Raw genomic sequence first — 26,109 nt, 5'->3', positions numbered from 1 at the left:
AAATGTCGACTCATACCGAACCCTTGTTTGTAGTGACTCCTCCTGACGGCTCCACCCACAATACTGCAACACTGGGGATTACAGGTACAGGCCCCGCCTTCTCCAGCTCCGCTCCACAAACGACTGACAACATACATACATCTCCTGGATCCACAGTTATACTCTATCCCAACTACACTTTAACCACGACTCCACCTGCTTCTACTACGACTATGCCAAACCCTGTGACATGTTGTGATCCGACCGATACTCCAACCACGACTCCAACTTCTCCAACATTTGGCTTCTCTGATACTACAAACAGTTCACCTTTAACTTCCACTATGACTACACCAAACTTTGTTACAAGTACTCATGCAAGAACTACAAAGTCTCCGATGACTCCTCCTCCTGGAAATATGACTCCTCCTTCTGGAACTGCCCCCTCCTCAGGACCCCCACCTCCACCGTCTGGTCCATTCTGTCCTGATGGATGGCAGTGGTTCAGTGGACGATGTTACTACTTTGTGAAAAACGCCATGACTTGGCCTCAAGCACAGGTGAACACTGACCCTAACCCAACACAACTAGTTAACAGGTAAACATTAAACCTAACCTAACACAACTAGTTAACAGGTAAACATTTACCCTAACCCAACACAACTAGTTAACAGGTAAACATTAAACCTAACCTAACACAACTAGTTAACAGGTAAACATTTACCCTAACCCAACACAACTAGTTAACAGGTAAACATTAAACCTAACCTAACACAACTAGTTAACAGGTAAACATTTACCCTAACCCAACACAACTAGTTAACAGGTAAACATTAAACCTAACACAACTAGTTAACAGGTAAACATTTACCCTAACCCAACACAACTAGTTAACAGGTAAACATTAAACCTAACCTAACACAACTAGTTAACAGGTAAACATTTACCCTAACCCAACACAACTAGTTAACAGGTAAACATTAAACCTAACACAACTAGTTAACAGGTAAACATTTACCCTAACCCAACACAACTAGTTAACAGGTAAACATTAAACCTAACCTAACACAACTAGTTAGCAGGTAAACATTTACCCTAACCCAACACAACTAGTTAACAGGTAAACACTGACCCTAATCCAACACAAGTAGTTAACAGGTAAACATTAAACCTAACCTAACACAACTAGTTAACAGGTAAACATTAAACCTAACCTAACACAACTAGTTAACAGGTAAACATTTACCCTAACCCAACAGAACTAGTTAACAGGTAAATTTTTACCCTAGCCCAACAGAACTAGTTAAAGGGTAAACATTAACCCTAACCCAACAGAACTAGTTAACAGGTAAAAAAATTAACCCTAACCCAACACAACTAGTTAACAGGTAAACACTAACCCTAACCCAAAAGAACTAGTTAACAGGTAAACATTAACCCTAACCCAAAAGAACTAGTTAACCCTAACCCAACAGAACTAGTTAACAGGTAAACACTGACCCTAACCCAACAGAACTAGTTAACAGGTAAACACTAGCTATAACTCAAAAGAAGTAGTTAACAGGTAAACACTAACCCTAACTCAGCAGAACTAGTTAACAGGTAAACACTAATCCTAACCCAAAAGAACTAGTTAACCCAAACCCAACAGAACTAGTTAACAGGTAAACACTAACCCTAACCCAAAAGAAGTAGTAAATCGTAACCCAACAGAACTAGTTAACAGGTAAACACTGACTCTAACCCAACAGAACTAGTTAACGCGTGAACACTAACCCAACCCAACAGAACTAGTTAGCAGGTAAACACTAACTCTAACCCAAAAGAACTAGTTAAACATAACCCAACACAACTAGTTAACAGGTAAACACTAACCCTAACCCAAAAGAACTAGTTAACAGGTAAACATTAACCCTAACCCAACAGAACTAGATAACAGGTAAACACTAAACCTAACCCAACAGAACAAGTTAACAGGTAAACACTAACCTAACCCAAAAGAACTAGTTAACAGGTCAACACTAATCCTAACCCAACTGAACTAGTTAACAGGTAAACACTAACCCTAACCCAACAGAACTAGTTAACAGGTAAACACTAACCCTAACCCAAAATAACTAGTTAACTGTAACCCAACAGAACTAGTTAACAGGTAAACACTAACCCTAACCCAAAAGAACTAGTTAACAGGTAAACATTAACCCTAACCCAACAGAACTAGTTAACAGGTAAACACTAACCTAACCCAAAATAACTAGTTAACAGGTAAACACTAACCCTAACCCAAAATAACTAGTTAACCGTAACCCAACAGTACTCGTTAACAGGTAAACACTAACCCTAACCCAAAGAACTAGTTTACCCTAACCCAACAGAAGTAGTTAACAGGTAAACATTAACCACCCAGCATAACTAGTTAACAGGTAAACGTTAACCCTAACCCAACAGAACTAGTTAACAGGCAGGGTGATTTGTTAGGGTTGGGGTTAGGGTTAGGGCTAAGGCTAAGGCCAGGGTTAGGGTGAGTGGTTAGCATCTACAGCAATTGCTCAGTCTCAGACTAAGCTTTAACTGACCCCCCTCCCCCCTGTGTCCCCCCAGACTAACTGTGCTGTGTTGGGGGCAGTCCTGGTGTCCGTCCGCAGCCCCCAGGAGCACGGTTTCATCCAGCAGCAGTTCAACAACAATGACAACAATAGACCCCCAGGCACTTGGCTGGGTGGATTTTACCTCCAGGTACCAACATGAACATGAACATGAACATGAACATGAACATGAACATGAACATGCATTATTCAGACTGATTATGGATGTGTGTGTGTGTGTGTGTCCGATCCTCATGAACAGGACATCTGACAGCTGGAGACATGATGTGTCGACAGATTTATGTCCATAAAGTTCATAAACAGACCACAGGTGGTTTATAGATCTGACCTGATCATATCACCTGGTTTTCATTTTCTCACCAGTTCACACTCGTTTTTAGCATGTCATTAATATTTGTGGAAATTTTAGTTTTTTGTTTTTTTTTTAAGCTTCTCGTTCAAAATTTATGGAATTTTTCTATTATTTTTATCCTCTTTTTTAAAAATTCATGAAGTTTTGCTCCACTTTTAAATTCTCTCATAACATTTCTCAGATTTTTTGTTTATTTTTTAGCTTCTCTGGATTAATTAAAAAAATTTTTTTTGCAAGGTTGTTTTTAGCCTCTTTTTTTAGTTTGGAAAAATGTTGCTTATTTTTAGCATTTCTTTATAGAATATTGATGTTTGTGTGTCTGACCCTCCTGAACGGGACATCTGACAGCTGGAGACATGATGTGTCCACAGATTTATGTCCATATAGTTGATAAACATCCATATTTCACTGTAGTTTAATGGTAGATTTTTCTTCCTCAGTCAGATGTGATGACAGTAGATGGAAATTATTATTTACAGTCAGAGGTGGACAAATATTACAGACATTTAGAGGAAGAACATTGAAAATCAGAGTCAGGGAGAAACAAATTAGAGAAATGAATTCAAAACCATGTCAGAGTCATTTTAGAAACAAAGATAATAATTGAACCCAAATTAAACCAATGCACTGATATCTATCCCATAATAATAAACTCTATTCTGACATTAGTCCTTATTGTTTTGGATCCCAGAGCCCTGTTAGAACAGAAACACCTGAAGGCAGAGAGGAGGAGGAGAGAGGAGCAGAGAGGAGGAGAGAGGAGGAGGTTCTAGTGTGTCTGTGGTCCTGGTTGAATGGTGCTTTTGGTTGAATGTGTGTTTTTTTTACAGGACCAGTGGTTGTGGGTCGATGGGTCCTGGTTCTACAACAACAGTTTGACCTTTGAGACTGAGCCCAACACAAGCCCATGTTTGTTCCTCAGCCCCTCTGGTAAGAACCCCCCCCTCAGACGGGTCCATAGAGAGTCATAGCACAGATCCACTGGTGTTCCACTAAACAGAAGGTCTGATGGAACATCCATGAAGCAGGTCACATCAATCAATTCATCAATTAATCCAATTTAATTTATACGTCACCACATCATGACAAAAGTTATGTCATAACACCTTACATCTAGAACTGGCCCAAGAGAGAGAGAGAAAGGGGGGGGGGGGAGAGAAGGAGGGGAGAGAAAGAGAACAAGGGGGAGAGAGAGAAAGAGAGAGAGAGAAAAAGGGGGAGAGAGAGAAAGAGAGAGAGGGAGGGGAGAGAAGGAAAGAGGAAGAGAGAGGGAAACGGGGAGAGAGAGAGGGAAAGAGAGAGAGGGAGAGAGAGAAAAAGACAGAGGGAAAGAGAGAGGAGAGAGGGAGAGAGAGAGAGAGAAAGAGAGAGAGAGAGAGAGTGAGAGTCGTTCATAATCCATGCATGTACATGTGTGATTATCAGTGAGTTCCAGGCTTGACCTCTGACCTTTGACCTCTGACCTGTGCACAGGGGAGTGGATGTCGTCTCTATGCAACGAGGGCTATTCCTCCATATGTGTCCAAGAGTCCAACAGTGGTAAGTCCAGGTTTAAAGAGCACACACACTGATCCTGTTGTGGTCAGAAGGTCGACCACTGATACAGAGTTTACAAAAATAAAAAACAGCAGTCACTGATGATACAAACTGACGGAGCTCCAAAGGGCAGACGTTTAAAACCAGGCCAAAACTCACTCTAAAGCGCTGAAAAAAAGGGACAACAGCTGATTATGTTCTTTATGTATCGGGGGGGGGGAACAGGGCTGCATGTACTCTGTTTCCAGTGGTGATGGAGTTCTGCTGACCCCAACTGGGGACATGGTCAGACGGTGGAAGGACTAAACTCTGCCTCTGGGACCAGGGCTGAGGTCTCCGAGGTCGTTGACAGCTCCTTGGTGGCCGAGCCTTGGCTGCCAAGGAATGATGCATAGAAAAGAATTTCAGAGGAAACATAGACTCTGAATCTGTTTATGATGAAATTCGCAACACATCTGTCTTGCCCCCACATGTGCTCAAATATTGAACTATAAGTTTGGAAGTAAATCTGTCTCATCAGATTTTGAATTATAAAAGCCACTGAATTTCTAACGCTGAATTTTTTTTTGTGCTGAAATTAAGTATCTGAATTTTTTGTCTCTCAGTTTAACTATGTTCATAAATTTAGAATAAAAAAAAATTCTGATGCAAAAAATTCAGAAGCAGACAATTCAGATGCAAAAATTTCAGACGCAAAAAATTTTGATCACTCATCCCGGACACCAAGGATAAGCAATCGATTCTATCTCAAGTCGAACCGACAGCCGGCCAATTGAGTTACATTAGGTTGGTCAAGTGACACCGATGCAGGAAGACTGTCAGCACGGATGTGTGATCTGAATTTTTTGCTTCTGAATTTTTTGCATCTGAATTTTTTTTGCATCGGAATTTTTTGCATCGGAATTTTTTGCATCGGAATTTTTTGCTTCTGAATTTTTGCAGCTGGATTTTTTGCATCTGAATTTGTTTTCTTCTACATTTATAAACATAGGTGAATTCAGAGACAAAAAATTCAGACACTTAATTTCAGCACAAAAAAAATTCAGTGCTAGAAATTCAGTAGCTTTTATAATTCAAAATCCGATAACAGATTTATTTCCATATATAAGGTTATTTTTAGTTTCTGGCTCTCAAAAGTTTTTTAGTTTTTTTTTAACTGATAGAAGTATTTGAGTTGCATTTTGTCATCATGTATTCAGTTGTGTTTTTTCATGTTCATAGGACCACCAGGCCTGTGTCCTGACGGCTGGGTTGATTTCCAAGGCCAGTGTTATTTCTACAACCAGGACCTACTGACATGGAGTGACGCTGATGTAAACCAAGAATCCAGTCTTTAATGTCACCCTGAGTCTGTCCTCATTCACCCTAATGCTTGTCCTTTTTCCTCCAGACTTTCTGTGCTGAGTTTGAGGCCAGTCTGGTGTCTGTGCACAGCCCTCAGGAGTATCATCTACTGGGTCAGATCACCTCTGGATCTTACCCCTTCTGGATGGGTGGCTTCTATCTCCAGGTGAGAAGAGCACCAGTGGACTTTTTCTGTCACAACAAAAATCGACTATTAAAGCTGTGGTAGACTTTCATGACCAATTTTTCGTCAAATCTGTCAAACCTCAGTCATATCCTCAGTATCATGAATCTGTTAGTCTTTCTGTCATTACTCACCTGAATCTCTTGCATTACAGTGAACAGTTTCGAAGTGCCATCCACCAGAAACAAACCATGTGTTTCTGTAGGTGGAGTGAACTCCGGCATCTTTGGAATTTTGTTGCGACGTGCATTGTGGGAAACGGAGGTTCATGCAGCCACCTGACAGCGGCAGCTACTAAAGACGTGACGCGGAAACGGCAGGAGCTCCCTTCCCCCTATGCATATTCCTCCAGCCATTTCCGTGTTTCAGACGTTTCCACGTGTTTTTTTCATCCATATAATATCATATGGTCGCGCTGCTGCTGCCGCTGCAGGTGGCTGTGCGAGCCTCCGTTTCCCACAATGGATGTTGCAACAAAATTCCGAAGATGCCCGAGTTACCTCCAGACTCTGAATGTAAACACACGGTTTGTTTCTGGTGGATGGCACTAAGAAACTGTTCACCATGAGGAAGAGATTCAGGTGAGTAATGACAGAAAGACTTAGATTCATAATACTGAGGATATGACCGAGGTTTGATAGAGCTGATGAAAAATTGGTCATGAAAGTCTCCAGCACCTTTAATGCAAGATACAGTAGTATGAATAAACAACTAAGTAAATAAAGACGTCCGTAAGTCCTGTGTGGACAGGCCCTCCACCGTAGCTTTGCCCTTTTTGTCCAAATATAGTCAAGGCCAAATGTACTCAAGTCTTCTTAACATTTCTACGGCTATGACTGAAGTCTCAGCAGCTCGTGTAACAGAAACAGATTTGTCAGTTATAATAATGTGTGCATTCATTTGGGTTTGACACTATGATGTAACGGCTCAGGTCCAAAGCAGCAGTTCAATAAGAGCGACCTTTTTTTGTCATTGTACAGTCATACCACATACACAGTCCAATGGACCTGGAGCAGTCCCCCACACATGCACAACACGAAAAAACTACAGAACTAACACGGTTCCGCTCACAGTTCTATTATCCACTATAGAACTAACACGGTTCCGCTCACAGTTCTATTATCCACTATAGAACTAACACGGTTCCGCTCACAGTTCTGTTATCCACTATAGAACTAACACGGTTCCGTTCAGTTCCAGCCCTGTTCCATCCCCTCTGTCTCATCACTAAAGCAGTTTGTGGTTCTAAATAAAGTCACCAGCTCATCCATCTGTATTAGACTGTATTGGTTCCACGTCTCGGAGCAGGACCAGGATGGGTTCCATAGGTTCATAGCAGAAGTACCGTTTGGTTCTGGATTCTGATTGGTTCATGGTACAGGATGGTCCCACTACACTGCCGTCTACAGGTGATGAGATAAATATACGGGGCCGTATAAACGCAGAGTTTTCAGAGGGAAATGTGGGTTTAAACCAAACACTGTCTCCATGTTGATTGTCTTTAAAGTTTCCCTTCATGTCACTGTCGTCCTCCAGGGTCAGTGGATGTGGCTCGACGGCTCCTGGTTTCATCAGGACTTTTTTGGTTGGAATGCTCCAGTAGATTCATATCCATGTCTGGCACCATACCCAGGTATGAATCTACAGATTCTGTATTATTATTATTATTATTATTATTATTATTGTTATAATTATTATATTATTATTACTGTTATTACTGGTACTGGTCATGGCAGGCCATGGTAATGTAGATTAGTTTGTAAAGTTAGCCCAGATGAACCTACTCTAACTAGTATAACTACCAGTAACCGTCTGTCGTCTGTCTTTACAGATGCTTGGATCAATGTATCCTGCGATCATCTATTCCCTTCTATTTGTGTGAAGAACAGGCTTTAATGTGCTGTTGACAGAGTGATGAATGTTGGACAGACTCTTGATACATGTCTTCTGTACACCTTAAGAACCAAATAAACCTGATCATCAACCCTAAAGCCACACTTTCAATGTTTCTCTTCTTTTTATTTTGGCATCACCAGAGTCAGACTGTTCCAGCTCTGTCCCTAATGACTGCATACATGTGGTCATGTATGCAGTCCATTAATGCGGTCATGTATTTGGTCATGTATGCGGTCATGTATGTGGTCATGTATGCGGTGGTCATGTATGTGGTCATGTATTTGGCCATGTATGCGGTCATGTATGCGGTCATGTATTTGGTCATGTATGCGGTGGTCATGTATGCGGTCATGTATGCGGTCATGTATTTGGTCATGTATGAGGTCATATATGCAGTGTTCATGTATGCGGTCATGTATGTGGTCATGTATGAGGTCATGTATTTGGTCATGTATGTGGTCACGTATGAGGTCATATATTTGGTCATGTATGTGGTAATGTATGCGGTCATGTATTTGGTCATGTATGAGGTCATGTATGCGGTCATGTATGAGGTCATGTATGAGGTCATTTGAAAAATTATTTTCTTGGCGATAGTTACAGAAATCAATAAAGGGTTTCTGTGTTTAGTTGGGATGAAGACTAGTTGATGTAAAAAGTATAGTACCGTTTTTTGTTGTTGTTGTTTTAAATTAACCTTTTTGGGAGACATTTGTGGGGATTTCTATTGAAGTAAATCTGTCATCAGATTTTGAATTATATAAGACATTGAATTTCTAGCACTGATTTTTTTTTTTTTTTGCACTGAAATTAAGTATCGGAATTTTTTGCATCTGAATTTTTGCATCTGAATTTATTGCATCTGAATTTTTTTAATTCTAAATTTCTGAACGTAGTTGAATTCAGAGACAAACAATTCAGATACTTAATTTCAGTGCAAAAAAAATTCAGTGCGACAAATTCAATGTCTTTTATAATTCAAAATCTGATGACACAGATTTACTTCCGTATTCCGCTATAAAAAGTCATTACTGATGCATGAAAAAAAAAAGTTTTCGCTCGAACAGGGACTTGAACCCTGGACCCTCAGATTAAAAGTCTGATGCTCTACCGACTGAGCTATCCGGGCTCTGACTGAAGATGAACACCGGGAGTTTTTAACAGGGGTGGGTACTAGTTTACACCGGTGTATTTCTATTGTTATTTTACTATGTCATGGCAATTGCCGCGACTACTTGTAGGTAAAGTGTACTACAAGACAGTTATTTGCTGACAAAGGTAACGTGTAAAAATTGTTGTTAAATTGTACATCATAAAAACGTACAGGAATTCGCTTAACTGACGTAGCTTAGCTAGCTAGCTAGCTAATTAGCATCTACTGTTATGTCCGGTGTGGTTAGCATACCGTTAGCATTAGCTGTCAAATCATATCCATATGTTGTTTGTCCAAAACGAACGGTATGTATTTCAGTGGTGGAAAAACCACGTATTTTCCCCTTCTTTTATTCAATAACAAGTCGCATACATTTTGTAGAGCAGAATGTAGCTTGCGTTACGACAACTAATTTAATGAAGTCTTAAACATCAGGTTTTATGTGTGAAAGTTCAGGGAAAACATTCAACATTTATGTGTTCATAGTAGTAGAACTATTCAACTGTAGAACTAGACACAGTAGAACAAAACACAGTAGAACTAGACATAGTAGTAATATTGAACTGTAGAACTAGACACAGTAGAACTAAACAGTAGAATTAGACACAGTAGTGCTATTGAATTGTAGAACTAGACACAGTAGAGCTAGACACAGTCGTAATATTGAACTGTAGAACTAGACACAGTAGGAATATTGAACTGTAGAACTAGACACAGTAGAACTAGACACAGTAGTGCTATTGAATTGTAGAACTAGACACAGTAGAACTAGACACAGTAGTAATATTGAATTGTAGAACTAGACACAGTAGGAATATTTAACTGTAGCACTAGACACAGTAGAACTAGACACTGTAGAAGTAGACACTGTAGATGTAGACATAGTAGTAATATTTAACTGTAGAACTAGACACTGTAGAACTAGACACAGTAGGAATATTAAACTGTAGAACTAGACACAGTGGTAATATTTCACTGTAGAACTAGACACAGTAGAACTAGACAAAAATTAACTTGGAATTTAGTGCATTGAACTTAATTATTCCAGTGCAATAACTATGCAAAGCAAGTGATGTTACAAAAATGTTACGTTAAATGTACTTAAAAAGTTCATTAATCATTACTTAACTTTTTTAAGGAAACCACTTTTGTCAATATTGAAAAGTAAACTCACCTTATCCAGGCTTACAGTGTGTCGTTTACTTGAACTGAACTTATTATCCTGACTTGTTTATTTGTTAATAGGTTATAAATTGTAAGTGATGAAGTGCTGCTAGAATTACTCCAATCAGATCTGCTGTAGAAAAGAAGCTGAGGCCCCAGCGAGATTTGAACTCGCGACCCCTGGTTTACAAGACCAGTGCTCTAACCCCTGAGCTATGGAGCCTGGATAACAACAGCTGACGTCACTACTGATTAAATACCTGCTTTTCTGGCAAAAAGAACTGCGCCGAGACAAACACAAATGTGTGTTGAGACAGACAGGACAAGAGCAAAGCTGCTCTGGAGTGAAAACTTTGACTGGAAATGGTCACAATTTTCTATTCGTCCACAAGGGGGCAGCAACTGGACTTTAAAACACTAGCATGTGTCCAGTCCAGGTTTGGATCAGGTCCAGAATCCAGCAGTAACTTCCACGATCAGACACACATGATCAAGAACAGTCATACACAAAATTATATATATATATATATATATATATATATATATATATATATATATATATATGTATATGTATATATATACATGTACAGGCCTTATATGTATATATAAGGCCTGTAACGGTACACGTACCGAACTGTTTCGGTACGCACCTGTTCGGTTCGGTACACAGCTGTACTGAAATGGCACAGTATGATGAGAAAAAGAAAAAGGAATGAAAGACATCGTTCGATGCGGAAATTTGAATCCACGCAAGTTTCACACGGACTTAATAAAGGAGCACACATTGACCCGAAATATGAAATAGCAGTTGATATAAGGTTAAAAAAAAAACAACAAATATGATGTGAACCTGGAAGGAAGAGAATGAAGACCCTCTACCATCATTACATTCCAATTTGGATCAGTTAAGGTTCAGGTGAAAGACAACAACGAGGAAAGAGACGTTAATAAGACGTTGTTTGGCCCCAGTGAACTACGGTAGTTCTAAAACATTGACACTAGCTCTGTCTGTCTGTCTGTCTGTCTGTCTATTACGCAGGCTGTATAATAGAGGAATAAATAGAACGTTGAAAGTATGTAAAGTTTCACGACAGCGTTCGTTACGTTAGTTATGGACCGCACCCCCAGGTATATAACTGTGCGCCCCCCCTACCCCCTGGCTCCGACAAAAAAAAAAAAAAAAAAAAAATCCCCCGTGCACACAGGCACACAAAAATACACACAGTGTCCTAAACAGTTTGTTCTCTGTCCTAAAATTAATAATTTGGTTCATTGTGTTGTCAAAGTTTCTCTTCAGTTTGTTTCAACAGAATACCAGTTTACCCTCTTGTTAATGTTGCACTTCATGTGGACTTTTTTTGTTATTTTTCTGCAGAATGTGAACTGACAGAACTGTGATTAGATTTTTCTTGTTTATTTGAAACTACCTTTCAGGGAAAAGTGCAATACTAATGTTCAAAATATATTTAGTAATATTAATAATTTATTTTATTTTCTATTTGATTTGTAGCAGCAGAATTATATTACTCCTGTTTTTCTATTGTCTCCAAAAATTGGGGGAAAAATGTTAAAAAATTCATAAATGCATTAATAGACATTTTCAGGGGTTTTCTTTCTTTCCGGCCTAATAATTATACACACACCTAATACGGCCTAATAACACGGCCTAATAATTATACACACACACACATATATATGTATTTATATATCTGTGTGTGTGTGTGTGTGTGTGTGTGTGTGTGTATTTAAAATAAATAAATAAAAATAAATGAATTAAAAAAAAAAAAAAAAAAGAAAGTCATATACTTGTGGGTTAGGAGGGCAGGGGGTTGTTCCCATTGGCCTGGGGGCGGGGGGGTGTCTTTGGGCGTGGTGAGGGGCCAGGATCCGGGTGCTTTTGTCCCCCCAGACCCCACTTTATTATGAGGTTCTCGCTGCCGGAGTCGACGGGAAATCTGATGGATAAACATGGGATATTTGGATGAACAGAACCGTGGACGCGCTCATGTTTTCACAGGGTTCGGGTTAGGTAGATAAAGGGTTCGGGTTGAGTTCGGGTTCGGGTAGATAAACCAGTAGAAAAAACCCAGCTCCACTTCCTTGAAGTCCGTTTTTCTTGTGTTCATGTAAAGAGTTCGGAGGTTCGGGACGGTACCTGGGCCAGGTCCAGAGCCATGGTGGGAACTAAAGGACGGATCCATAAAGGCTGGTGACGGTCCGGGACTTTTGGACCAAGAGAACTGGACCCAGAACATCCCATCAACAGGTCAGTGGTGCGTTCCAAGGCTCGGGGCTGGACGGAAAACCCACACACTAGTTGAGAATAAACGGAGCCGTTTGGACTTCAGACCGTGTTTTAATGTAACTACATGTTTGGGTGTCAATGTTCAGGCTGGTTCTGTCTGGAAAAGTGGAAACCCAAACAGACACTACTCCTGTGGAGAATTCCACGGGTGTTTTCAGTGGAACCAGTTGAACCTGTTCTAACTGATCCGGGATCAGTTGTTTCTACTGAGTTTGCTTTGTTGGAATAGTTGAACCTGTTTTAACTGATCCGGGATCAGATGTTTCTACTGAGTTTGCGCTGTTGGAATAGTTGAACCTGTTCTAACTGATCCGGGATCAGTTGTTTCTACAGAGTTTGCTTTGTTGGAATAGGTGAACCTGTTTTAACTGATCCGGGATCAGTTGTTTCTACTGCGTTTGCGCTGTTGGAATAGTTGAACCTGTTCTAACTGATCCGGGATCAGTTGTTTCTACTGAGTTTGCGCTGTGTGAATCCACTACTTTTCTTCAGCATTTCGCCTCGTTCCGCCCAAACTGCCACAAAAACACTCTTCTCTGTGGATATCTGCGCCCTGTGGGTTCTCCGTCGGTCCGGATCCATGAGGATCTGCTTGTGTTTGTACCGGAACCCGCCATCCGGGCCGTGTTTTCCTGTGTAAGCTCCGGGCTGAGGTGCTTTTTGGACCGCGGCAGGAGCGTCTCCGCCGCCGCCGAAGGCCGTTGGTGGTGCCCGAACACACTGTCTCCGGTCCCGGGGCCGCCGTGCTTTCCTTTACCGTCTCCTTCCGGGCCTGGGCCGTGGTTTATGCTCCGGACTCCGCAGTCATGTGTCTCCTTCGGACGTTAGCTCCGCCGCGGCTCCATGTAAGACATCGGAGGAACCGGCCTTTGTCCGGTGTCGGTCCGTTTACCGTGTTTACAGGCATTCGGAGCCGGTTAAAGCTGCTCCTTAGAGTGTGTGTGTGTGTGTGTTTGCCCAAATACAGTCTTCATTATTATTATTATTATTATTATTATTATTATTATTATTATTATTATTATTATTAATAATAATAATATTTTGTATTATTGTTGTTGTTGTTACTCTAAAACCCCTCTGAGCTCCACCGGGACCATCACCGGGACCGGACACAGCCCGGTGGGTCGCTTGTCCTGCTGTTTCATGGTGCTTTTTTGTGTCCAGGGCCAACAGTAACAACATGCTCCTGGCCTCCGCGGTGGTGGTGTGGGAATGGCTGAACGAGCACGGCCGGTGGCGGCCCTACAGCCCCGCCGTCTCCCACCAGATAGAGGCGGCCATCCGGAGCAGCGACCCCCGCGGAGGCAGCGTGGTCCTCGGCCAGGTGGACAGCCGGCTGTCGCCCTACATCATAGACCTCCAGTCCATGCACCAGTTCAGACAGGACACAGGTAAGATGGTGTGTGGGGTGTTTTTTTGGGCGGGGGGGGGGGGGGGGGGGGGGCTGTAGGTCCCTGGTCAACTTCAATAAATCAAAGCCCACCTGTGAAATGTTTGCATTTAGACCTTCAAGGATTGTATGAAGCTCCTGATTTATTCATGTTTGTTGATCTTTTCCAACTTGTCTTCAGTAGTTCTACATGAATGTAGTCTGACCTCCATGAATAGTATTCATAGTAGATGTGGACTTTCAGGATGTCGTCCAGTGTGTATTTGTCTCAGGTTTGTATTGTAGATACACGACAGCCTGATGTAGTTTACAAAACCAATACTGCTGGTGTGGGGCTGAAATTATGCCCAGCGTGGACTCTGATGGACTCTGACGGAGTCTGATGGACTCTGGTGAACTGTGGTGGACTCTGGTGAACTCTGATGGACTCTGATGGAGTCCGATGGATTCTGGTGGACTCTGGTGAATTCTGATGGACTCTGATGGACTCTGGTGAACTCTGACGGACTCTGATGGAGTCCAATGGACTCTGGTGAACTCTGACGGAGTCTGATGGACTCTGGTGAACTCTGATGGACTCTGGACTCTTGTGGACTCTGATGGAGTCTGACGGACTCTGATGGAGTCTGACGGACTCTGATGGAGTCTGACGGACTCTGATGGACTCTGGTAGACTCTAATGGACTCTGGTGAACTCTGATGGACTCTGGTGAACTCTGACAGACTTTGGTGGACTCTGATGGAGTCGGATGGACTGTGGTGGACTCTGGTGAACTCTGACGGACTCTGGTGGACTCTGATGGACTCTGATGGACTCTGGTGGACTCTGGTGGACTCTGATGGAGTCAGATGGACTCTGGTGAACTCTGACAGACTCTGTTGGACTCTGAATTCCTTAATTTCATCTATAGCAAAACTGAAAAACTAAGAGCATGTGCCAGAGGTGAAGGGTCCGGCTTTGACCTCAGTGTGTGGACTTCCATGTTTGGACGTCAGTGTTTGGACGTCAGTGTTTGGACATCTGAACTGGTGTTTCTGTTTCAGAGTCACTACTGTTTGAGGTGAAAAAAAAAACTCAAACCACAACAGTTCATGTATGTCAGGTTATGAAGTTTACTGGTCCATGAAAGGTCTTAGAAAAGCTCTGATGAAGCCACAGGAGGGTTTGGACCACTGTTCCCTAACCCTAACGTGGTTCCCTAACCCTAATGCGGTTCCCTAACTCTAACCCGGTTCCCTAACCCTAATGCGGTTCTCTAACCCTAACCCCATTCCCTAACTCTAACCCCTTGTCAGTAAACACTGGAAAGTGGAACTTTAGTGACTTGGACAAAGTGTGTGTTTGTTGAATGCGAGGATTCGAGTTCAGACATTCTGATGTTGTGAAGCAGCTGAAAATGAACCCATGACCAACACTGAAATGGCAGCTGCACACACACGCACGCACGCACACACACACACACACACACACACACTCACACACTCACACAAAGGAAAAACCGCCAGACCCTGATCATGGAATATGAGAATGGAACATGTCAAGGCCTAATGAGCACAGTTCACTGTAGAACACTGCACACATGCACACACACACGCACACATAAATGCACGCACATACATACATACTTACACATTAGGGCATTAACTGAAAAGTCGGTTTGCTGACTCGTCGACGTCTGTGGCACAAGTCGACGTTACTTTGGAGGAGTCGACTAGTCGTGTTATTCTCTCTCTCTCTCTTCCATCACCACGCGAGCCTTCATTCAAGCGCATGCCAATACTCGCATCTTTCTACATGAAAACATGGAGCACAGTGAGCAGTAGTGATGAGTGGATCAGCAGACCCAGCTCAGGTTGGTGCGGGTCCAAAAAATGTCACTTTATTTGCGGAGCGGGTCAAAAAATTCCACAAAGCGGCTTAAAAAAAAAAAAAACACTTCCGCATCACTAGCGCAAGGCCAAGACTGAAGGAAGAAAACGACTCAGAGGAGGAACTACACTGACCTTGATTTAGAAAAGCTCTGGTCTCAGTAATGTTCTGTGAACCATGCAAGCACCACCAATACTGAAGAAGACTGTGGACAGACAGTGGGTTTGGATCATTCTGTTCATTTATTTCATGAAGACAGTGCGCTCTTTTCTTTAACATGCTGTGCGTCTTTTCTGCTGCTGTCTGAACCTTTTCCCACTTTATGTTGTTCACTTAAATTTAACAGAAAATTCCAGGTGTTAGCCTGTGTTTAGTTTTGGTTAGATATCTGAGAAGGACTGTTGATGCTTGTGTCTTTGTTTTTTATTCTGCTCTTAACTGTAGATTGTTCATGTTCCAGTGAATGATGACATCATCACACAACAAGTTGACTCGACATCGACTTTATTGACAAATAAGTTGATCTGAAAAAACCTGGAGTCACTAATGCCCTAATACACACACACACAAAAACATACATACACACACACACACACACACACACAAATGCACATACTTAGAGAAGTGGCGCTAGATATTTTTATTTTACGTCATTTTGACAGACAGGGTCATAACACATGATCCATCATTTCAAATAAAAGGTTTTAATGATAATGAAACATATTTAATGTTCAAAAAACATGTCAGTGCTGCAGTTTGGGGGGGGGGGGTGTTGTTCGCCTGTCTGTTAGCAAGGTAACTCAAAAAGTTATGGATGGATTTGGATGAAATTTTCAGGAAATGTTGATACTGGCACAAGGAACAAATGATTAAATTTTGGTGATGATGGGGGGGCTGATCTGCCTTGGCAGAGGTCTGCGCTCTCCGAGTGCTTTTGTAGTTGTTGTTGTCATCCCTTAAGGTTGGACTCTTGTTTTACTACTTCCTCTTGTCTCTTCTTACCTGATCTGTGCTTTTTCCATTATCTCTGTTCTCTTTTCTCTTCCATCACCCTCTTTCTCTGCTCGTCTATCTCACACTCTCTGAAGCTGAAAACTGACTCTGAACACCGACACTCAGGGGACAGGACTCTTTCAAGGTGAGACAAAGTGGAGACAAAGACACCGGGGGCTCTGAAGGGAGTCGGCGGCAGAACAAAGTCGGGCAGAAAATAAACAGGTGGTGACGACAGAAAATGGTAAAGAAAGTTATGAGTCCAGCCGAGGTGTAGATGTAGCTGAGGTCAGGACCGAAAATGGAGAAGGACTTCAGCCCCTTTTCCACTGTTGTTCTGGAATGTTTCCCCTTTTCCATTGGTGTTCTGGAATGTTTCCCCTTTTCTACTGGTGTTCTGGAATGTTCCCCCTTTTCCACTGGTGTTCTGGAATGTTCCCCCTTTCTTCTGTTCCATCGTCTGTGTCAATGAAATGGTGGATCATTTGGTTTCACCTCTGTTCCACTTCTGGAAGTAGGAACAGAGCCCTGATAAAGGTGGAACCAGGATTCAGGAACGCTATGGAAAAGGAACACCTCTGGTTCCAACTAAGGGGGGACGTTTGGAGGACATATGCGTGTGCAACCCCCGCACCAGGGGGGCTTAAAAATGAGTGTGGGCCGTGTACAGTAAACAACCAATCAGAAAGGTGTTGAGCTGCCGAGTGCGTCTGTGGCTGCTGTCGGCATCATGGACCATTCCACTAGGGCTGTTAAATTAATCAAAATTCAATTACAATTTCGATTATTGCTCTCAACAATTCCAAAAATTATATAATCGAGAAAAAAACGATTATTAATTCTGAGTTGTTTTAATTCACGCGCATGCAAGCCACCATGAGCTGCTTGGCCCCGCCCCCCTCTAAACTACTGCTGCCAGCTAGCCGGCAGGTCCACCTCACCAGGAAAGTTGTACCTAGCGGTCTTGAAAAATGGCAGGAGAATCACAGCGAAGTGCTCAGTAAACAAAAAAGGCAAGTCCAACTCAATTGTATGGAATCACTTGCTCAGAGTAGCCTTTTTTAGTATTGACTTAATGTTGCGTATTTTTGGATGCATGGTGTGACACTGTGGCTTAATGTTGGTTTTCTGTGTGGCGCATGGTCGTTGTGTTGTAGTGCACAACCTGCGTATTCTATAGATGACTCATGTATGCAGAAGGCCTGAACTGAAACCTCAAGGCACGCCACTGAATATATATATAATTTACCATGTTTCATACTACATTGAACATACTTAAATTTATAATTTGAGTTTTTTTGTTTTTACTGCTACAGTTCTATGGCAAGTCTATAGCAGTTTAATTACAGTGCACTATTTGTTTACAAAAGGAAACATACTTGAATTTACAGAATACTTATTTGCATTCAAAGATTTTTTTTTGTTTCGTACAAAAGTGAACATACTTTGTTTTAGTGTTTAAAAGTTTTATTTATGTTTAAAGAGTATATTTTACATTGTTTTGCAAGAAAAAAATAAACAACTTTAAGGTTAACAAATAATCGTTTTTAATAATCGTGATTTCAATTATTGCTAAAATTATCGTGATTATTGTTTTTATTCTATAATCAAGCAGCCCTACATTCCACCCCCACCCCACCCCCGCATACGGACTTTTTCCACGTGTCCCATCCAGCAGGAGGCCATAGCACATCCAAGCTTAGACCTCCAGACTCCAAAACAGCCTCTATCTGGAGGCTGTTGAAGCCCTGGAATGCACTTTAAATTGGCAAGTTACTTCTGTGAGAGGTTATTTCTTGGGTTATTCCATATAATTTCATCAAGTGGTCCAACATAGAAGGATTTATAGAAGCAAGTTGTGCTTGATGTCAAAATTTAGGGCAATTCCTGTACTTCCACATGATGTCTTTTATTTTGTGATACTACCTATCCCACATGCTGATATTGACCTTTGAATCCAAAGGTCGGGCAGATATTTTTGTTTTTCAGCTGTTCATATATCATGCATAACATAACATAGGACTTTCATTTTACACAGATCCATTCCCTAGGTAGCCAAGATTTAGCACATAAAATTTCTAATGAATATGATGATTAGTTTTTGCGTAGTGAGTGGCCAAAAGTAGCATTTTAGAAGTTTGTGATGGATAAAATCTCAACTTTGTCATTCTCTGTAACATGCAATTATAAATTTTAAGTAAGTATTTTCACATTTCTTAGGACTATAGATTCCTGTGAAATGATTTTGAATATTTCAGACCTCTAGCTCTGGTTGTTCAGAAGTTATAGAAGCCTGAAAATAGCCGAAAATTTCAAGTCTTAATTTTGGTTGCAATTTTAGGGTACCCCCTACCTACTTCAAATGGTCATAACTTTGGAACTATTTACAATTAAGCCTTGAAATTTTGGATTTTCCCATCATACATAATGTTCTATACAGGGTGGGGAAGCAAAATTTACAATATTTTGAGGCAGGGACTGAAAGACAGTGTATGACCAATTAGTTTATTGAAAGTCATGAGAATTTATTTGCCACAAGAAAATGTACATAATAGAAAATGTTTTTATTCTATGTGTCCTCCTTCTCTCTCAATAACTGCCTTCACACGCTTCCTGAAACTTGCGCAAGTGTTCCTCAAATATTCGGGTGACAACGTCTCCCATTCTTCTTTAATAGTATCTTCCAGACTTTCTCGTAATAGTTTTGCTCATAGTCATTCTCTTCTTTCCATTATAAACAGTCTTTATGGACACTCCAACTATTTTTGAAATCTCCTTTGGTGTGACGAGTGCATTCAGCAAATCACACACTCTTTGACGTTTGCTTTCCTGATTACTCATATGGGCAGACGTTTCTGAAAAGGTATGGATAATAGTGTTAGGTATGATTATGACATCAATATATGTTTGGTTTCAAAACAATTGACGTAGTGCCTGCTGAGAAAAAACAACTAAATGTTCATTGTAAATTTTGCTTCCCCACCCTGTAAGTATGCAAAAATTTAGAAAAATCTGAGAAGGTCAGGTGGGAAATTTTCTTAAAATCTGTTGATTTCATATGGAATAACCCTCTTGACCTTTTTTCCAGGATCTCTGGGTAAAAGTGGCTTGTGATTCAGACGCATAAGTTCGGTTAGGAACAGGGTCCGGGTTCTGAAGAGACACACACACAGACCTGCAATCGACATTAAAGCACAACTTCCAACACAATGTGAACACACCAACATGTGCCAGTGTTCCAGATTGTATTTTTGATAGTGGATGTAATGTTCGTTTGTGATGGTGCATTGCGTTGTGTTCCACTTGACCTTCATTAATCGGCCTTGAATATAATATTTCAATGACTTGTTCAGTCCTACCAGATCTACCATCATTACAAGTTGAATCCACTGGTGGTTTCTAAAGCCTTTCTGCTTTTTAAACTAGGTTCGGATTCCTAAACACAGAATGTGTGACTGTGTGAGCTCATGCTTGTGCACGTGCTCATGCACGTATCCTCAGGGTAATGACTGTCATGTGATGATGACTTAGTTTACTACAGTTAGTCAAACCTGAAATAGAAATATGAAACACTCAAATGGATTTGGATAAATTAACATGGAAGCCACATATTGCTTATGTAAAAAAAAAAAAAGCGTCTAAAAATATTTTTGTATTGAGTAAAGAAAAATATGTGTTAGATTATAAAGCAATGAGAATTTGATATTGTTCACTTATTCTGCCATATCTGAGTTATTGTATTGAAGTATGGGCCAACACACACACACACACACATATGAGGAACACAAAGCCATTGTTTTTATGACAGAAAAGAGCAAAAAGAATCATGTTTAATGTTATTTTCAGGGAACATCTCTGCGTTTGTGCCTGTTGTTTATTTGACAACAATGGCTTGCGCACCGAAAAAGACGGTTTCTAAAAACTTGGGCCGAAGTGGAGATTTGGGCAAATCTCCGTTTTAGCGTTTGCGTGTAGAGGGAAACACGACAACAGAGATTCTCAGACGGACAAAAGAACTAGGGAAAAACGACATGTCCATAGGTTCACAGCAGAAGTAAGCTGGTTTGGTACCAGGACGCCTTTTGCAGTACTTTTACTCATTTACTACAGTGCTCTTTTGGTATTAAAACCACATTCCTGAAACAGTTGTTAACCGTTAAAGTAACCCCTCCTTGTGTCTAATGTTGGCTAACTATGGGACACACCTTAGCACAGTCACATGTTTATACAGATGGACACACCCAGGCCTCCAGGGCACAACAGCTGACAACAACATATGAAAAACTCATTTATATTAGACTGTGATAAAGACAGATACAGCAGAGAAACCAGTCTGTGTTCACTATCAACCCTAAACCCTGAACCAGTCTGTGTTCACTATGGTCCTGTTCACACCTGACATTAGTATCAACCTATCAACCCTAAACCCTAACCCTAATGCCAGATGTGAACATAGTCACGATGCTTTGAGGATGCATTCAGACGTGCTCTCAGGTGCTTGAGTCCATATTCTTTTCCAGTCAGAACCAGACTCAGTCCTGTGAGTGAATGTTTGACTGTGCAATGAAAAACAAAATGTATCCAAAACATTGTTTGAGAATGGGATGAACAGGGTCAAAGATGTTCTTAAAGTGGAACGTAAAGTGGAGTGTAACATTTTATCGTTTTGTTCTTCATTGTTTTTGTTGCCGTTTTCTCTATAGAGCTCCCTGTAAAGTTTCGGAGTATATATTCACTGTCATAAAACCCACCCTTAACCCCCCCCTCACCGACCATGTGGATTTTTTTTCAATGAAGCCAGCAACGAAAATGCACAAAATAGTGATTGAATACACTACTGGAGGAGAGTTGGAATGGGAAACTTAAGCCGGACATTGAAGTTTAGGACATTTGTTTTCACTTCACAGAGGAGATTGTGGAACGAGAGCTGCTCTTAAAGCTGCGGGAGACTTTCGTGACCAGTTTTTCATCAAATCTACCCAACCTCAGTCTTATCCTCAGTATCATGAATCTGTTAGTCTGTCTGTCATTGCTCAGCTGAATTTCTTGCATTTCGGTGAACAGTTTCTTAGTTCCATCCACCAGAAACAAACCATGTGTTTACATTCAGAGCCGGGAGGGAACTCGGGCATATGAGGAATTTTGTTGCGACGCGCATTGTGGGAAAGGGATGTTCGCACAGCCATCTGCAGCGGCAGCAGGAGTGCAACCATATGATATTATATGGATGAAACATACACGACGTGGAAACGGCTGAAACATGGAAACAGTTGGAGCAGGGGTCTCAAACATGCGGCCTGGGGGCCAAATGCGGCCTGCCAAAGATTCCAATGCGGCCCGTGGGATGTTTTTGCTAAGTGCAAAAATTCCACAGTCTTGAATTGAATTAAGCAAATAAAAAAATTTAGCTTGAATTAAGGAAAAATCTTGAATTAAGCAAAAAAAAAAATCTTGAATTAAGTGGAAAAAAAAATCTTGATTTAAGCCAAAAAAAAATCTTCAATTAAGTAAAAAAACAATGTTCAATTAAGCCAAAAAAATCTTCAATTAAGTAAAAAAAATCTTTAATTGCCAAAAAAAAATCTTCAATTAAGTAAAAAAAAAATTAGTTAAGCCAAAAAAATCTAAAATTTAACAAAAAAATCTTGAATTAAGCAAAAAAAATCTTCAATTAAGTAAAAAAAAAAATCTTGAATTAAGCCAAAAAAAATCTTCGGTTAAGTAAAAACAAATCTTGAATTAAGCCTTCCAAAAAATCATCAATTAACTAAAAAAATCTTGAATTAAGCCAAGAAAATCTCAAATTTAGCCAAAAAAATCTTGAATTAAGCAAAAAATCTAGAATTAACAATTTCATTTTTTTGGTTTGTTTTAGCGCAAAAAATAACATTAAATTATGAAAATATTTCCATTTACAAACTATCCTGTAACAATAAAATGTGAATAACCTGAACAAATATGAACAACCTGAAATGTCTAAAGAAAATTTAGCACAATTTGAACTCTTTTCTGCCTGTTCCTCAGTGTTTAGTGTCTTTGTAGATCTGATCCATAATGCACATGGAGAAATGAGAAGTGGAGGCAGAATATTGTTAAAATTGCACTAAATTTTCCTAAGTTTTATTTAAACTTCATTTTTTTCAGGTTTTTTTTTGGATAGTTTATAAAAGTAAGTATTTTCATAATTTAATGGGTTTTTTTCCCCACTAAAACAAAAAGGAAAAATTTGGAGTTGTCATTATTTACAGGTTACGATTTTATTATTTTACTAGTCTGACCCACTGGAGATCAAATTGAATGTGGCCCCTGAAAGAACATGAGTTTGAGAGCCCTGGGCTGGAGGAATATGCATAGGGGGAAGGGAGCTCCTGCCGTTTCCTCGTCGTGTCTGTTCCAGCTGCCGCTGTCAGGCGGCTGCATGAGCCTTCGCTTCCCACAATGCAAGTCGCGACAAAATCCAACGATGCCCGAGTTCCCTCCCAGCTCAGTTTGTAAGCACATGTTTTGTTTCTGGTGGATGGAACTAAGAAACTGTTCACCGTAATGCAAGAGATTCAGGTGAGTAATGACAGACAGACTTACAGATTAGTGATACTGAGGATATAACTGAGGTTTGACAGATTGGATGAAAAATTGGTCACCAAAGTCTCCCGCACCTTTAAGCTCCATGGCTAATGTTAGCAGCTTGGTGCTAGCGGCTGCAGACGGAGCCTCAGTCCGCTGTTTCCTGCACCCACAACCAGCATGTCAGTGTGACCTGTTGGCCAACACAGCCGGGGGGGATGTGTGGACAGGAACCCCGCTGGTCATTGAAGTGGACCCGCTGGTCCACTTCAGTGTTAACTTTTTTATTTGGGGTTGTAAGTTTTGCAATTAATCATTACAGATATTGTTAAGAAGTTAAGAATCAACAGGGACAAGTAGTTATGATGGCAGCTGGCTGAAAACTATGGAAGTAAATCTGTGTCATCAGATTTTGAACTATAAAAGCCATTGAATTTCTAGCACTGATTTTTTTTTTTTGCACTGAAATTAAGTATCTGAATGTTTGCATCTGAATTTTTTAAATTTGAAATTTATGAACATAGTTGAATTCAGTGACAAACAATTCAGATACTTAATTTCAGTGCAAACAAAATTCAAATACTTCATTTCAGTGCAAAAAAAGTTCAAATTCTTAATTTCAGTGCAAAAAAAATCCAGATACTTAATTTCAGTGCGAAAAAAATTTCAGTACTACAAATTCAATGTCTTTTATAATTCAAAATCTGATGACACAGATTTACTTCCATAGTAAACCACAGCAATGAAGGTGTTCACTAAAGAAGGAAGAAATGCTCGTTCCATTATGTGAACAATAAAAGGATTGATGCAAAGCCGTATTGATCCCTAAAGGGACATTTCTTTGTGAATGTATGAATAAACCAGGAGACCAAGAGATGTGGGTGTTGAGAGTGACAAATGGCATTATTGTATTTTGTGTGTAGTTAAATGTTTTTATCTATGTCCTGTGTTTGACTCTAAGTCAAACCAAGATTGTATCTCATAGAGGACAACCTATCTTTGTCCCCAGAAAAGCCTGACATTAGCTCTGTAGGTGTTTTGTGTGTAATCTCTTAAGATCACGCCCTCAAATGCACCACTGGGACAACGTATAAGGCTGCTTCGCTGCTGTGGTGAAAACATTGTTAGGCTGTGTCATTAGTATATGTTTTAAGCATTTACTATCAACGAGTGGTGATGTTACAAATAAAAAAGATTTGTTGGATGTAGGGTAATTGATGGACATAGCCAATGCTTTGTCACTACAAAACCAAACTTCCAATGCAGCAACAATTTGCAAGTTTTGTTTATTTGATTTTAAAGCATTAATGAATGGAGTCAGAGCCTGGTTCATCAGATTAAAGGTGCAGGAGACTTTTGTGACCAATTTTTCATCCAATCTGTCAAACCTCAGTCATATCCTCAGTATCATGAATCTGTAAGTCTGTCTGTCGTTACTCAGCTGAATCTCTTGCATTTCGGTGAACAGTTTCTTAGTTCCATCCACCATAAACCATGTGTTTACATTCAGAGTCGGGAGGGAACTCGGGCATCTGAGGAATTTTGTCACGACCTTTTCAAATTTCACACACATTCTTTACATATGCCTTTTGATAAATTTAAAAAAAAAATTTTTTACACATTTTTGAAAAGTTTTTGAAAAGATTGAAAATTATGACTAAATGAATCCCTTGGTTGGCAGGGTATTAGTGAGCAGGAGGGGCCCAGTGTTGTGTGACAGGGCAGGGGTATTAGTCAGCTCCACCTACTTTTTCACTTGTTAAACTTCAGTTAGACCATTTAAAACGTAGTGAACCTTGATCATTGAACAAGAGGAGCATTATGTTTCATTGTCCTCATAAGAGCTCTGATATTCTGGTTAGGGAAGCGTCAATACCACTTTTTTCCAGACCGAGTACAAGTACTTACATTTGTGTACTTGCTGATACTGAGTACCAATAAGAGTCCTTAATAATCCCATTCCAGTTGTTAGTTCCTTTTGTAAATGTGCTTTATTGTCGTTGTCATTAGTCTGACTGGAACAAAGTGCTGCTACTGACATTTAATGTGTTGGAATGAGCGTTTGTCAATTAATCCACCAGAGAGCGCCACTCTGAATGAACCATACTGGACAAATACCACAAAGAAGAAGAAAGTTTTTAGAGAAGAAGAAAGTCAGTAATAACAAACATGGAGACGACAGAGGTAACACTAATGTGATACTAATGTTGCAGCGTTTTCACTGGTAAGGTTTAAAAGCTTAGTTTCAGCAGGAAAAGAAAAGATAAGTGAGCCATAAGTTTGGTTTTTACTTCCGCTGGCAGCGGTCTGCAGCGCTTCGTACCTCCATAGTATTATCAGTAGGATGGAAACCGGCCCAGCTCTGGGTAGTTGTCCTAAATGTGTCAGTAGTTTTTCTCTAACTCACACAGTGGCTCTTTGAACAGATTCTCTACCTCCACAGTTCCGCTGGTATTCTCCGTCTGGGTACTCATCCACCAGCACCTGGAAAACGGATGGAATGTACGCAGAGGACAGACAGAACACTGCGTCCGTTTCTGTCTGAGTCTTTAATGTTACTTGCAGTCAGCATTACTTTTATCACCGTCATTTATTTGGTTCAATCTCCACACTCTTCACACTCCACACACATTATTCCTCCTCCTCGTACCTGCTGCACTGAACTGGGAATGTCACACGGCCGTAAGTGGTATCGGTGCGGTTGTATTGGGTTACTTTTATGAGTACGAATACGAGTACACACACTGAGTATCGGAGCCAATGCGCAATACTG

The 26,109-nt window shown here is 40.6% G+C and overlaps 2 protein-coding genes and 2 non-coding genes across 5 annotated transcripts in view; 2 read left to right on the top strand and 2 right to left on the bottom strand.

The window, feature by feature from the left end:
• Positions 1-377: 377 nt before the first annotated feature.
• Positions 378-12,402, top strand: LOC115429795 (macrophage mannose receptor 1-like). The gene is made up of 8 exons (XM_030149520.1): positions 378-539; positions 2,581-2,715; positions 3,768-3,867; positions 4,411-4,476; positions 5,695-5,786; positions 5,864-5,983; positions 7,538-7,634; positions 12,347-12,402. Exons 1-8 carry the CDS (start codon positions 378-380, stop codon positions 12,400-12,402), a joined length of 828 nt encoding a protein of 275 aa, XP_030005380.1.
• Positions 8,954-9,026, bottom strand: trnak-uuu (transfer RNA lysine (anticodon UUU)). The gene has a single exon. It is a non-coding gene; the product is annotated as a tRNA-Lys (tRNA).
• Positions 10,365-10,437, bottom strand: trnat-ugu (transfer RNA threonine (anticodon UGU)). Its single transcript has one exon. It is a non-coding gene; the product is annotated as a tRNA-Thr (tRNA).
• Positions 12,163-26,109, top strand: part of LOC115433727 (E3 ubiquitin-protein ligase DTX4-like) — a 31,287-nt gene continuing 17,340 nt past the window's right edge. Inside the window, exons 1-2 of one of the 2 annotated variants that reach the window (XM_030156382.1) lie at positions 12,163-12,480; positions 13,684-13,910. In XM_030156382.1, the coding sequence (XP_030012242.1) occupies positions 13,700-13,910 (211 nt within the window). In that variant the 5' untranslated portion in view covers positions 12,163-12,480; positions 13,684-13,699. Of the gene's footprint in view, positions 12,481-12,942; positions 13,365-13,683; positions 13,911-26,109 lie in introns of those variants that run through there. The other variant, XM_030155577.1, reaches the window with a different exon arrangement.

Source organism: Sphaeramia orbicularis, chromosome 1, assembly GCF_902148855.1.
Source record: "Sphaeramia orbicularis chromosome 1, fSphaOr1.1, whole genome shotgun sequence".
Taxonomy (NCBI): domain Eukaryota; kingdom Metazoa; phylum Chordata; class Actinopteri; order Kurtiformes; family Apogonidae; genus Sphaeramia; species Sphaeramia orbicularis.
The sequence above is the reverse complement of the archived record's forward strand: the minus strand, read 5'-3'. Positions and strand labels throughout refer to the sequence as shown.